General features: G+C 54.8%; 5 protein-coding genes across 5 annotated transcripts; 4 read left to right on the forward strand and 1 right to left on the reverse strand.

Moving 5' to 3' along the window:
- Nucleotides 1–381: 381 nt before the first annotated feature.
- Nucleotides 382–2,308, reverse strand: B0H18DRAFT_1002915 (hTAFII28-like protein conserved region-domain-containing protein). The gene is made up of 4 exons (XM_048028399.1): nucleotides 1,792–2,308; nucleotides 1,146–1,233; nucleotides 999–1,095; nucleotides 382–946 (listed from the first exon to the last, which is right to left on the reverse strand). Exons 1-4 carry the CDS (start codon nucleotides 2,301–2,303, stop codon nucleotides 804–806), a joined length of 840 nt encoding a protein of 279 aa, XP_047894278.1. The 5' UTR covers nucleotides 2,304–2,308; the 3' UTR covers nucleotides 382–803.
- A 79-nt stretch (nucleotides 2,309–2,387) lies between these two features.
- B0H18DRAFT_1002920 (uncharacterized protein) lies at nucleotides 2,388–3,918 on the forward strand. Its single transcript, XM_048028400.1, has 5 exons — nucleotides 2,388–2,789; nucleotides 2,837–2,980; nucleotides 3,028–3,565; nucleotides 3,619–3,806; nucleotides 3,863–3,918. The coding sequence occupies exons 1-4, from the start codon at nucleotides 2,531–2,533 to the stop codon at nucleotides 3,710–3,712; spliced, it is 1,035 nt and encodes a 344-aa protein (XP_047894279.1). The 5' UTR covers nucleotides 2,388–2,530; the 3' UTR covers nucleotides 3,713–3,806; nucleotides 3,863–3,918.
- A 30-nt stretch (nucleotides 3,919–3,948) lies between these two features.
- On the forward strand, nucleotides 3,949–6,738 carry B0H18DRAFT_282158 (uncharacterized protein). The gene is made up of 2 exons (XM_048037403.1): nucleotides 3,949–4,390; nucleotides 4,443–6,738. The coding sequence occupies exons 1-2, from the start codon at nucleotides 4,180–4,182 to the stop codon at nucleotides 6,575–6,577; spliced, it is 2,346 nt and encodes a 781-aa protein (XP_047894280.1). The 5' UTR covers nucleotides 3,949–4,179; the 3' UTR covers nucleotides 6,578–6,738.
- Nucleotides 6,739–7,129: 391 nt separating this feature from the next.
- On the forward strand, nucleotides 7,130–9,502 carry B0H18DRAFT_1002927 (uncharacterized protein). The gene is made up of 13 exons (XM_048028401.1): nucleotides 7,130–7,281; nucleotides 7,374–7,579; nucleotides 7,630–7,647; nucleotides 7,702–7,733; nucleotides 7,780–7,857; nucleotides 7,924–8,075; nucleotides 8,126–8,279; nucleotides 8,330–8,367; nucleotides 8,422–8,512; nucleotides 8,576–8,669; nucleotides 8,721–8,786; nucleotides 8,846–8,950; nucleotides 9,007–9,502. Exons 1-13 carry the CDS (start codon nucleotides 7,269–7,271, stop codon nucleotides 9,223–9,225), a joined length of 1,266 nt encoding a protein of 421 aa, XP_047894281.1. The 5' UTR covers nucleotides 7,130–7,268; the 3' UTR covers nucleotides 9,226–9,502.
- Nucleotides 9,503–10,289: 787 nt separating this feature from the next.
- B0H18DRAFT_1002935 (beta-tubulin 1 tubb1) lies at nucleotides 10,290–12,770 on the forward strand. The gene is made up of 11 exons (XM_048028402.1): nucleotides 10,290–10,350; nucleotides 10,497–10,530; nucleotides 10,589–10,604; nucleotides 10,658–10,921; nucleotides 11,009–11,089; nucleotides 11,174–11,322; nucleotides 11,376–11,604; nucleotides 11,659–11,822; nucleotides 11,873–12,157; nucleotides 12,213–12,663; nucleotides 12,720–12,770. The coding sequence occupies exons 2-10, from the start codon at nucleotides 10,498–10,500 to the stop codon at nucleotides 12,279–12,281; spliced, it is 1,290 nt and encodes a 429-aa protein (XP_047894282.1). The 5' UTR covers nucleotides 10,290–10,350; nucleotide 10,497; the 3' UTR covers nucleotides 12,282–12,663; nucleotides 12,720–12,770.
- The last annotated feature ends 227 nt before the right edge of the window (nucleotides 12,771–12,997 follow it).

Below are 12,997 nucleotides of genomic sequence, written 5' to 3' on the forward strand. Positions count from 1 at the left end.
CTTTGCGGACATAAGCGGCAAAAATGAAAGACAATTCAGCGTTCCAAAATTGGTCCGCTGTGAGCACACCCCTGTCGACATCCATGACCCGTTCGAAGTCGCCAGATTAGAGCGGGGTAGCAGTGACGTATGCGGCTGTGAGGTTAATAGAGGTCATCGCATGGGCGTGGCTAATGTCCCAACGGGAAGAAGCCAGCGGTTGAATACGAATTGGATATCAATGCAGGAGCCTCCCGAATCTGCCCAAACGCCTCGGAGTGGGGCCGCGAAGCGGGCTACGAATTGAGATGTTGTGATTGTCCGTCCATCCTGCATCGCAATCGTGCGTAGACGATTCCCGCACCACACCGCCGCAGGTTTCTCCAGGACGCAACTAGAATATATTGGAACAAGCTGGAAGCGCCTGACGGATAAAATTCTGGATATGAAATTGAAACCTGGTAGTAATTCACAGATCAATGCGCGACACAGGTCTCTGGACAACCGTGGAGTGTCCTGTCACGCTGCTCAGTGCAGGGATACGATCGCAGCGCCCAAGTCCCGGTAAATGTACATACGCAACACGCGGATACGCTTCCTGAGTGCAGACCTTCTGCTTCTGCTTCGCCGCCGTCGAAGAAGCTTCATCAACTGGGTGAAATGTGCCAGCGAGCGCCACCACCACCCTTCATGATCTCTACGATAAATGCATCCCCATTGAGTATGTCCTAACAACGCCGTCAAGCGCGGAGAAGGGGGGTCACATACCTGCCAAGAAGCCAGAACATCCGGCGTAGCAGCTGACTGGATCCGAACGCGGCGTCTTAACGGACAAAGGTTCGCTTAGCGCGCAGCGGACGTGCTGCGCCCACCCGACCTGTCTCCTGTTGATACATGCGATATGCTTCGCGCAGATGGTCCGGAGACAGCGGGCCAGTCTCGCCGCGCCGCTGTTGAACAACCCGTGCTAGATGGAAGAATGAGTCTGTGTACGACTAGATGAAGGAGCGTTTACACACCTTTCTCGACAATCTCCCCTACGAAAACTTTGCCGAATCCAGCCACGATCTGTGCCACGGGCATAGAGGCTTGTTGACCGAGTGTTTGCTGGATGACCTGGGGCGAGAGCTCAGGATGATGCGCATGCAAATCCGGAGTCGACTTACCTTTCGGACTGCCTGTTTGGGAAGCGCGTGTCGGCGGTACGCTTCAAACCGGTCATACTGTTCCGGACTCAGGTTGTCCATCAAAACTCTGAGGGACAACAGTGTTAGCAAACAGCACATGTGCGAGTATGCTCTGACGGAAGTGAATCACGATAACAGGGAGGGGCTCGGAGAGACAAGAGAGAGATGCGATTAGATGGGCGGTTTGGAGCGCTGCCCGACTCGCAACATGCGCCCGGACTTTGGGGGTAACGGGCGAGCTGCGAGAGCGGATTGGTACACTACAGCCCTGCGAATCCGTTGCACCTACTGGGCCGCAGGGTAGACACGTCGAGCCCAAGAAAATCAACATGACTTTGTTGTTGCGGCGCGTACTGCGTGAAAAGGGATTGGAGGGTGGGGAGAGCGAGAGAGGGCCGAAAGCCGATAGCTGTAGCTGGGCTTTCGAGACGACCGACGAAGTGAGCGCGCGAGGAGAGAGCAATGCCCGCCTAATCACCTCCTGCGTGCATACATTCACTTCTACGCAGCGCTCGCGCCTCGCGCCGCTTCAAATTACACGGATGGACTGTCTGCGTAGGGCTTGACCCTCGCAGATAACAAATGGAACAACTAAGCAAACACATTCAAGACGGACCATACGCACTTCAGATTGTCTTTGGACTGACTCTGGAAGGATAGTTGCGCAGAGTAATCGTCGTCTGCCATCGCCGGCAGCATCTCGTGATCGTCCTCGCCTTCTCCATCTTCCTCCCCTGGCACTGCGACTCCAGGCGGCCTAGGTACTGCAGAGGCTGCCTCGGCCCCAGGAAGGCTGAGCGTGACTCCCGACTCGGACGCGACCGCTGGCTGTGGCTGTGATGGCGATCGTCGCTGTTGACCCGCTGCTGAGGCACCACCATTGCTCGAGCTTGCAAAAGCGGTTGCCGGCAAGTTGTTCCACTGAAACTCGGTGCCCTGACTGGATCCCGGCAGCGGTGACAGAGCAGGTGGTCGAGGAGAGTTGGTGGAAGAAATGGATCCTGCCGCTTTGGGTTTCCGACCGCGTTTCGCGCCGCCTGTCGCGCGTGACCCTGGTGTAGAGCTGCGAGGCTGAGAGGCTACACCTGGGTTTGTCTGTATGAAGGGACGTTCTGGGACAGGGTAGGAAGTGGACATGTTGTGGTCTGCTGCAAGTTAGCTGTGGCTGAAAGTGCGCGGGAGGGCGTGCTCAGATAGCGATCCAAGCTCACGCGCGCCTGCCCACTGCCAGCTGGTCGCCGCGCCTCAACACTGCATCCTCCTGATTTCAATATTGGTCTGTTTCGCACCGCATACGCTTACGGACTGGAGAAGATAGTCTTCAACTTCCGCATATCCAGGCTAGACCAACATCAGGTTGGTTCATGGAGTTTTACAGTCGAACTCCATCCCCGGTCTTCTCCAGCTCGGATCGCTTCTCGGATTCGTCCTCAGACGACGGGCTTCTTCTCAATGGCGACGCGGGGGAACCGGGATATGGAGCATCACGGCCGGGCTCGCCTGGCGCAGCACCCGAGGGCGCCCAGGAGGAGAACATGGAGGTAGACACGATGACATGTCGCTGGGAGGAGTGTGGAAAGGTCTTCTCCCACCTACCAACGCTCATTGAGCATATTCACAATGGTGTGTATCTGCGGGCTGCACCTGTACAGTGTCTTACAGAACGGCAGACCACATCGGGGTTCACAAGTCAAACTACACTTGTGAATGGGCTACATGTCCACGGCGCGGCATACCGCAGACATCGCGGTTTGCCCTCATCTCACACATCCGGTCGCATACAGGCGAGAAGCCGTTTGTATGTCACTTACCAGGTGTGCCGCTCGCGCGTATCGGCCTTACCGCATCTGACCTTGCACAGAATGTGATAAGTCTTTCACACGTTCTGATGCTCTTGCAAAACATATGCGTATACAACACAACATCTCTCCACCGCTTCCAGGGCGTGGCGGAAGTCGCAAGCGGAAGCGGGAGGAGCCAGAACCGACCGCCCCACAAGCCGATCCTAACGCATACGGCTACAGTACCTTCAAGCTAGAGACAAACGGCCATCCCGACGACGCTGATGATACGCGCATGTCGCCTGCAGACTATCCGAATGGCGCGTACGCGAGCGGGAGTGCCGGACCCCGGCCTGCCTCGCCAGAGTATGACGAGCACGACGAAGGCGAGGACGAAATACCGCAGTACCTGCTGATGCAGGCAGATCCACAGACGGGGCTCATCATGGGCCGCTCGCCGGCGATGGTGAAGTACCTGATCATGAAAGCGAAACAACAGTATGCATTGGAACAGCACGAGGCACTCGTGGAAGAGCTCCGGGTACTCAGGAAGGAGGAAAGATTGTGGAAAGAGCGGAAAGACGCTCTCATGGATGAGCTACTGCATGTGTATTTTGGGTTAGTTCATTTTTGGCCTTGGACGAGGCGGTGCTCACCCGCCTGCAACATAGGGACCAAGCCCGGAAGCTCACGGCACCTATTGTGATGGCAGATCGCCACCATCGCTCACGGCATGGGCATCGCGAGGGCGAGACAATGTCGTGAAGTCGCGGACAGTCTGGTACGTTAGTGTAGCGCGGACGTTGTACTATACCTTGCATACTCTTGGGCCTACTGATGTGTTATTCATGTTGTGATAGTACGTGTCTATTCTATTGTGACTTCCTGTCGTCCGCTCACTGAAAGACTGTTCAGAATTGTACTAGAGGTCCTGAGTTTGAAACCCACCCTTGTGTGCTTATCAGTGCAATCGTTAACCAGGAAACGGGTGCAGGGCCGTGAACAAGGCAGCACTGTCCCAAAAGGGAACAATAGAGGCATCGAACCCATCCAGGCCATGTGATTCGCTCTAGAAGTCTCTTTGAACTTGGGCCTGTGCTCGAAGGTCAAAGAGTGGCGGAGTGGCAAGCACCGCTATAAGTGGCCAGTTTGGGCGCTTCCGCTTCCTTTCTTTATACCAACGCCCCCCCACGCGTACTAACATCCCTCGCACATCATCGACTCAATTCGCAATGCCCAAAGTCTCCAGCACGCGTCGCTCGGCCGCCCCCTCACCTACAAGCTCATTGCAGAAGTCCCGTGGGCTGACGGGGACATCCAAGCCTGCGCCACAATTGGATCCCATTCCTGAATTACCGGCTCCCGTCCTGAACTCCATGCCTAGACAGCCCGCTCTGTCGCGGTCACCTCCCGCTTCACGTTCATTCGGCAGGCGGTTGACGTGTGAGTTGTGCGAGTCGTCTTTGTGGTGGCCACTCGCTCACTTTGCCCTCAGCACGGTTGACCCGTGCCGCTGCTGAGCCCTCCGCTGTCGCAAACCAAACTGCGTCCAGCAACCATGCCGATGGTGGTAGCCTAAACGGTGGCGATGTCGGCTCGAATGTCGCGTCAGGAGGGCCGACCCCCTACCGAGTCAACACGCCGACCGAACCGGCCTCAGTCGCCGGGAACGACGGTGGCAACAAAATTCTGAGATGGAACGGGCGCACCTTCCTCGACCCGCCGGTGAAGGAAGAGTCCGTCGAACCCATGCCAATGATCTTCGAGGTCTTTCCCCCTCCCTTTGCATATACCTACCCGTACCAGCCACCGCTCGACCCCGACCCCGAATCCAGTGAGAACCTCTTGAAAATGAAGGAACAGGTCGACTTCGTGACGGCCCGCACCGAGGCCCGCTACGACGAGACGGAGACTATGGTTAACAACGCTGCATCCACGGGTCACGTTGCGGCGATGGAGACCCTCAAGGAGATAAAGAGACTCGACAAATTCGTGGCGGATATTCGCGAGAGTTGCGATCAGAAGGAGCTTTTCGACGTGTATTATCGGCTGCAGGTGGCCAGGGTGATAGCAGCATTGAAAGCTGGCGAGGATCCATATTCTGGTGTGTGGCATGGGGACACTGTTGGCTCCGAGTGCGGCAGCGGCGAGGAGGAAGAGGAGGCGGAGGTGGAAGAGACGGAGGAAGATGTCGGCTTGGGGAAACGTCCTCGCGAGGAGCACGAGGAGGCTGGGGAGGAGGAGAGGCCGAAGAAACGGTTGCGTACCCGGAGCATCTACAGCCGGACCCTCGCCCACCTGCGTTCTCAGGTCCCGCCGCACGAGCCCAAGGAGTCTCCAGCCCCAGAAGTCATGACAAAGGAAACAGCGGAAGAAGCCAATGCGAGGGAAGAAGCCATCTTCGGCTTCAGCGAAGCCGTCCCTTCTGAGGCCTCCGCTTCCTTGTCTGTGGCCTACTCGCCGAAATTGATACCGACGTCAAAAGGGAAAGGAAAAGGAAAAGCGAAGGAGGAAGAGCCGGAACACCCTAAGCATGGGCCCATCCTCAGACGCCCTATCCTATTCGGACCCGAGAGACAATTCGTATACGTCCGACCTATCCTCTATAAGCCCAAGGATCCTCAGGATATCGAACCTGCTGCAGGGTCCGCCCTTGCCGAGGACACCCGCCTAGCGCACGCGGGCACACGAGCTGCTCCAAGCGGTCAGGCTGATTCGGACAGTCTGAAGGCCTACAGCGAGTCCCCGGCTGCGAACGACGTTCGAGACGCATATGATGATGAGCTCGAATACTACGATCCTCCAGCGCCTCCTTCCCCCCCTGGCTTGCTGTCGAGCGATGTCCGTCCCCAGCAGGACGACTGGAACGACGGACCTGCCGGCGACGACATGACTCGCGAGCCTGTAGACGAGGACGTCTTTGGGCGCATGCTTTCCAACCCTGTGCCCCGACGGAGCTCCTTCCCGAGCAGGTTGACTGGGCCGTTTGGGCGTCCGCGGAATGACTCACAATACGACGACGGTCCATCCTTTGGCGCTTCATATGGCTATCACAATGCACTTCCCGCCGAAGCTCCGTCAGCCTACATCCGGCGTCCTTTGGATCGCATGTCGAGCGGTGAAGAATATCCGTTGTCACCCCGAGAAGGCCCCTCAGCCTCCTTCAGGCGTCCTCAGAGCGGAATGTCTTCGGCGCAACCGCCAGCCTCCTTCAGGCGTCCCCTGAACCGAACCCTGAGCCGACATGTCCCCCCGTCTCTCGAAACGAGACCGTCAGATTCCCTCAGTCGTTCCCAAGTCCGATCGACCAGGGCATCCCGGGCACTTGCCGATGCGCTTCAAGGCGAATTCCATGCATCTCGCCCGAGCGACATGCAGAACACCGACTCGGAAGACGACGGCACCGACGAGGATATATCGCGACCTATTTCTCCGCTGATGCGGCCAGGAACTCCACGACCGGCTCGTCATCCTTGGGAAGAGGGTGAGGATCCCTGCCCGTGGATGAGGCCGCCGAGGTCTATCCCCGAGGTTCTGCTTTCGGGGACTGAAGAAGAAGTGGCGAGACTTAGGAGGCAAGGCATCTCTAGAGGGCTCGAGACAGAGCAGTTATATATCGAACCTCTTTGAACTCGAATCACATTACATGTAAGTAGCACGCCATTCGACTAGTACTTATATCCTGTATACCCGTACATCTATACCCAGTGTCTCTGATAGCTATAGCAATGCTAGGGGAGCACCGATCTCCCGTTGTATCTCGCCCAATCTTTGAACAACGTCGGCAAGAGTCTGCGCTAAGCCGCATCCTTGAGCTTGAACGTTTGAACGTTACTACAACTTGACAATATGTAATGTAAGTACTCTAGCCTGAATAATGAATATTGAATATTGAATCCTCGGAATAAGAATTTGAAATATCTCACTGCATGGCAGATTTGCTTCGACGTCCGACCGTGACAGTTACTGTCCTGCTTCTTTCGTAGACGCCGCACTCGTTCTGCGCTACTAGCCTTACTTACGTGCACGACGACGGTATGCCGCCCGCTCTGAGTGTATTGAGTTCGAACCGCGGTTGCGTGCGCGAATATAACAGCATGCCGATCGCGGATTGGCTCTCCACCTGTCCACGTGAATCGTGCCGCGAACTGTTGTATCTTGCCGACTTTCTCGGAGTGCACCCACTGCCAGTGTAGGCCTGGTCGTTCCTAGCTATAGCCAAGGTGCATTCGCAGTCACCCTCCTGTGAGAACTTGTGAAGACCGACTGGGGCTGCAAGCTTGAAGCGATCGCGACACGACTTTCTGACCTGGGCCTACATATGACGTCTACTAGTCGGACGCCATACGTCGCTTCGACACCAGACAGGACAACATTCGGCTCTGACATCCCTCTGCTCGCTTCGACACCATTGAACTTGATGCAGCATTGGAAATACCCTCTATATCACAGGAGGAGTCGGCGCAAGACCGCCTCCGTGCCAAGTGGAGGAAGTTCGCTTCCAAATGCAAGACGACGTACAAGAGCAACGTAGGATTGCTGCTCATTGCAGCCTCTACGGCGTTTGGTTCAATGATGAGCACGCTTGTGAAGAAGCTGAACAGCGTCGATCCACCAGTTCCAATGCTCGAGGTGAGCCTCAACGGATGACCAGGGAGGGAGAGGAGACTGAATATGTCTAGCTCATATTCATCCGCATGGTAAGTAGTGATCGACTTATGCGCCGTTCGATCCATCTTACACTGCTTTTGTAGTCAATGACATGGCTATGTTGCATAACATACATGTAAGGTGTCTCCCGAGGCATCTCGACATATTCTCATGAAAATCAGGTGGGTCACGAAAGTTCCCGACCCGCTCTTGGGACCCAAGGGAATCCGTCTGCTCTTAGTGGCCAGAGGAGTCTGTGGGCAAGTCCGATTTGGGTGCTCTTGATTGCTATGCACTTCGAGACTGACGACCTCATCATCGCGAAGGTTCACCGGACTTTCCGGATCATACTTCTCTCTCCAATATCTAACTGTCTCCGACGCGACGGTCTTGCAATTCCTTGCTCCAATGTGTACCGGCGTTGTTGGTGCCTTGGTGTTGAAGGAACACTTCACTCGCAGCCAAGCGCTTGCTAGCCGTGAGTTGGATTTCTCGAGCAAAGTGAACATACGGACTGACTAGAACCAGTATGTAGTTTGGTTGGGGTAGTCCTCATCGCGCGGCCAACTTTTTTGTTTGGACGTGCGAGCAATGCTGCCACCGCGCTGGACCCTCCTGTAGTGCTCGATGGCAGGTCAGACTACATCGAGGTCACTCCAGCTCAACGATTGCATGCGGTTGGGTAAGGGTGGAATGGCTAGATCCTATGCTTGCGTTCTAACCGCATCGTAGCTTCGCTATGTTCGGTGTCGTGGGTGCCACCGGCGCATGTAAGTCCGCCACCTACATCCACAGGATGCTCAGTCTGACGGTCATGACTGTAGATACGACGATACGCGCAATTGGCAAACAGGCTCATGCGCTTCATAGCGTAACCGCATTTTCGATGCAATGCATCGTCGTATCGTCAGTTTCGTACGTCAATAATGCCTACATGTGTTGCGGTACCCCGTCTCTGAAACCAATCCTCTTTGCCAGGATGCTCGCCTCCCGTACTTCGCCCGTGCTGCCAAATAAATTAGAGTGGATCGGCATGCTGCTTGCTATCGGGTGTTGCGGGTTCTCCGCTCAGGCACGTATTTGGATACAGTATCATCGCATATCTTCTCACGCACTTTGTCAGATGCTGATGACGACAGGACTTCAAAGAGAGACAGCGGGTCGAGGCACGATGGCGATCTATGTTCAGGTGCGTTACCGTGTGCACCGACTCACTTCCGCAGCTAAGTCAGCACTCATCCGCAATAGATTATTTTCGCGACAATTAACGACATCGTCTTCTTCCACTCCACGCCGAACTTCCTATCCATCATCGGAACAGCCATCATCATCTCGTCTGCTGTCTACGTTGCCGTAAGCCGTGCATTCATAAACAAGACGTCATTGAAACTTACCGCTGCTGTTCTCAGGTATCGAAGAAGGATCCAGGTCTACACAAGAGACAACAGAGTCTCATAGCGTCCCCCGCAGATTACTCGCTGGAGGAAGGCCTTCTCGAGAATCAGGAGGATGGTGCGGAGCCTTCCGAGTCCAAAGTCAAAGTATCTGCTTCCGTTATTACGGTCAAGTCGCCAGAGCTGCCCAACGAAGGCGTCGGTAATGGGCAGGCCAAGACGTTACCATCATAGACATAGACACAACACTTAGATGCCCATATTTCTTGTTGCCTCAGCGACGATTGGGCTATTAGTTGGCAGATGGTTCCAGCCTTAGATGGCGGTTTGCATTCAAAAACCTCGCACAATTGCCATTTCAGAGTCGTCCGAAGTGCTCGAGATTCCCAATACCCATGTGAGTGAGTGTGTTGGCTGGGGACGACACCACACCTGGAGGTTCCTTCCACGCTTTTAGTTTCCGCATCGCTCTCGTCGCTCATATCCATATTGGCATAGCGGTCACTCCGTGATCTACGAACATTGGGTTGTAGTGAACATCTTCTACCGATTGTTGCGCAAAGACGGATGGGATGGTTTGAAAGACTCCTCGCACCGCGTGTAGACCCATCCTCGCAGTCGCTATCCCCTGGACTGCGCACTTTCTTTCCAGTCGATCGCATGCGCCAGAGGCTGCCTAGAACGACTTCGTGCGCTTTCTGAATACAATTGTAACGAGCAATATAGCCTCAAGTACTATTGATCGTAGCATAGACGTGGCGTGGACGACGGCGTGCATCTGTGAGGATATGTATACATAGAAGTCGATCACACGGCGCCGGCGGTATGATCATGTCAATGAATACTACTCGATTAATACTATGCATGGCCGAGGTAGAGAAGCATGAAACTCGCTTCACCACCATATCACACCGTGCCACTGAACACGACTCAGACAATAAATGGATCCGGAGTGAGTATTATGTCATAACACAAGCAGCCGGCATGCAGTGCAATTGCAAGACGCCTCGTGCTCATTCGTCCACCATAAGTATTCGTTCGTGCCATGGAGCTTCACTGGCGTTCTGTCATAGCACTGATTTTAGGGACTTCATTCGTCGAAGATGCGGATTTGTTGCGGATGAGATAGCAAGCTGAGTAGATAGGCAAAGCACCCAGACTGAGATTAGTGCGATTCGGTGCAGTCCATAGACGGCGGACAATTGTGGCGGAGGGACGTGCGCACACGTTGCCATTTGGGCTCCGCTTCAATCCGAGTCGCCCTAGAACATCCGTCGCGTTCCCTTTTTGACCCCATCCCTCGCGGTTCATCACCCTCTTACGACCCCTCCATCGTCCAGCTCATTTCTAGTCCTCAGTGTACGTGTCTTTCATCACGTTGGACGTTGTGCTACGCCGCGGTCAGATCTGACGGGGGTGCGCATCGAGAAACGCGTCGCGTCGTTCGCGTTCATTCCTTGTTGATTGCTGCGTTGGTGCGACACATGCTGACGTGCGTCCTTTAGCATGCGTGAAATCGTTCACCTCCAAACCGGCCAGGTATGTTTGAGTCTCTGCTTCAGCCCAGTACAGGTCCTGACGTGGTACGATCATCCAGTGCGGCAACCAAATCGGTAACGGACTTGATTTGTAATCTCTGTCGTGTCGTCTCACAGCGCGACTCCAGGTGCCAAATTCTGGGAGGTCGTCTCAGATGAGCACGGCATCGAACCGGATGGGCTGTACAAGGGTACCAACGATGAGCAGCTTGAGCGGATCAATGTGTACTACAACGAGGTTGGCGCGAACAAGTACGTTCCGCGCGCGGTCCTAGTCGACCTGGAGCCCGGTACCATGGACTCCGTCCGATCCGGTCCTCTCGGTAGCCTCTTCCGCCCCGACAACTTCGTCTTCGGTCAGAACGGAGCTGGTAACAACTGGGCGAAAGGACGTAAGTGCTATATGCGTTGCGTGGCAGCCTACGCGTTGCGCCTCATACTGCTTTCTTGTGAAGCCTGATACTCATTGATTTGTTTAGATTACACGGAGGGTGCGGAGCTTGTCGACTCCGTCCTCGATGTCGTTCGCAAGGAGGCTGAAGGTACCGACGCGTTGCAAGGTGAGTTGGCATGGGCAAGCTTCGACGTGACGTGTGACCAGTGTCACGTCACATGTCCATCCTTGTGACTGACGTGTTGGCCAGGCTTCCAGATCACCCACTCGCTTGGCGGTGGTACCGGTGCTGGCATGGGTACTCTGCTCATCTCCAAGATTAGGGAGGAGTACCCTGATCGCATGATGGCTACGTACTCCGTTGTCCCCAGTCCGAAGGTTTCGGATACCGTCGTTGAGGTTTGTCCCTGTCTCCGTAGTGTGTCCATTCAGCTTCTGACCCTCTGTTTCAGCCATACAACGCGACACTTTCGGTCCACCAGCTTGTTGAGAACTCTGACGAGACCTTCTGCATTGACAATGAGGCGTTGTACGACATCTGCTTCCGAACACTCAAGTTGACGACGCCGACGTATGGGGACCTGAACCACTTAGTCTCCATCGTTATGTCCGGCATCACGACTTGCTTGCGTTTCCCTGGTCAGCTGAACTCTGACCTCCGAAAGCTCGCTGTCAACATGGGTGAGCAGAGCTCGTTCTAGCATTGATTTGAGCTGACGATGTGATTCCATCTAGTACCCTTCCCTCGTCTTCACTTCTTCATGACTGGTTTCGCTCCTCTTACCGCCCGCGGCAGCCAGCAATACCGTGCTGTCACCGTTCCCGAGCTCACGCAGCAGATGTTTGACGCAAAGAACATGATGGCTGCGTCCGACCCTCGTCACGGTCGTTACCTGACCGTAGGTCCATCAGCTCCGATCTATCCGGTTGTGTCCTTATTCCTCTTCAGGTTGCTGCTGTGTTCCGTGGCAAGGTCTCCATGAAGGAGGTCGAGGAGCAGATGCAGAACGTGCAGAACAAGAACTCAGCGTACTTCGTCGAGTGGATCCCCAACAACGTCCTCACCGCACAGTGTGACATTGCTCCCCGGGGTCTCAAGATGGCTGTCACGTTCTTGGGTAACTCGACTGCTATCCAGGAGCTCTTCAAGCGTGTCAGCGACCAGTTCACTGCCATGTTCAAGAGGAAGGCCTTCCTTCATTGGTACACGCAGGAGGGTATGGACGAGATGGAGGTATGGTACTCTAGCTGCAACGAGTGGTCATTTGTTCTAACTATTGTGCCTGTAGTTCACTGAGGCTGAGTCGAACATGCAAGATCTTGTTGCCGAGTACCAGCAATACCAGGACGCTACGTGAGTTGTCCCTGTTCATCACACAGACAACAACAGCTGACTTGTGTTGCAGCGCTGAGGAGGAGGGCGAGTACGAGGAGGAGGTCCCTGTTGAGGACGAGTAATCTCCTTTCTTGTGTTGTCCAGTGTTGGTGGTGCTCCTTTGATCCTCAAAAGCTCTACTAGGTATTTTCCTTTTATTGGTCGCTTTCCAAGTTCGCTGCATGTCTCTACTCTACCCTCGGTCCGCGCTGGCACGAAGTTACCCCTAGTCTGCATACCTGTGCCCTCCGATCATTATCTTCCCGTACCATGAATTGATGTCGTTTCTGCGGGTCTGCTGTAGCTTATAGCCCGCTAGAGTGATATCTGTTTGCTGAGCGACATCTGGGGTCTGTGATATGCATGTGAGTGCTTGATGCCCGATGTAGTTTCGGTTCGTATTTATCGACAACCACTGCAGATGTGCGTTGCATGTGGGCACTGCTTATCCCAAAGTGCTATGCGACATCCGTCGGCTGAGAATGCATAGCATATGTACCACTGAGGTATCAGATGTTTGCCGTCTTTTTTTGGCCTGATGCTTTGCGAGGCGATCCGCGGTCAAGTCGGGCGAACCGCAATGTCAACGACGGGTGGACGATCGCCTCAAGCTTCAGGAACATGTTTGTCCGAGGCTTCCCGCAACCATGTGCTGACAGGACAGTGTGGTACCCGTGAAGTTTTTGGTCCGGCACTGCC

The sequence above is a fragment of the Fomitopsis serialis genome (assembly GCF_022376445.1).
Source record: "Fomitopsis serialis strain Sig1Antser10 chromosome Unknown B0H18scaffold_27, whole genome shotgun sequence".
NCBI classification, from domain to species: domain Eukaryota; kingdom Fungi; phylum Basidiomycota; class Agaricomycetes; order Polyporales; family Fomitopsidaceae; genus Fomitopsis; species Fomitopsis serialis.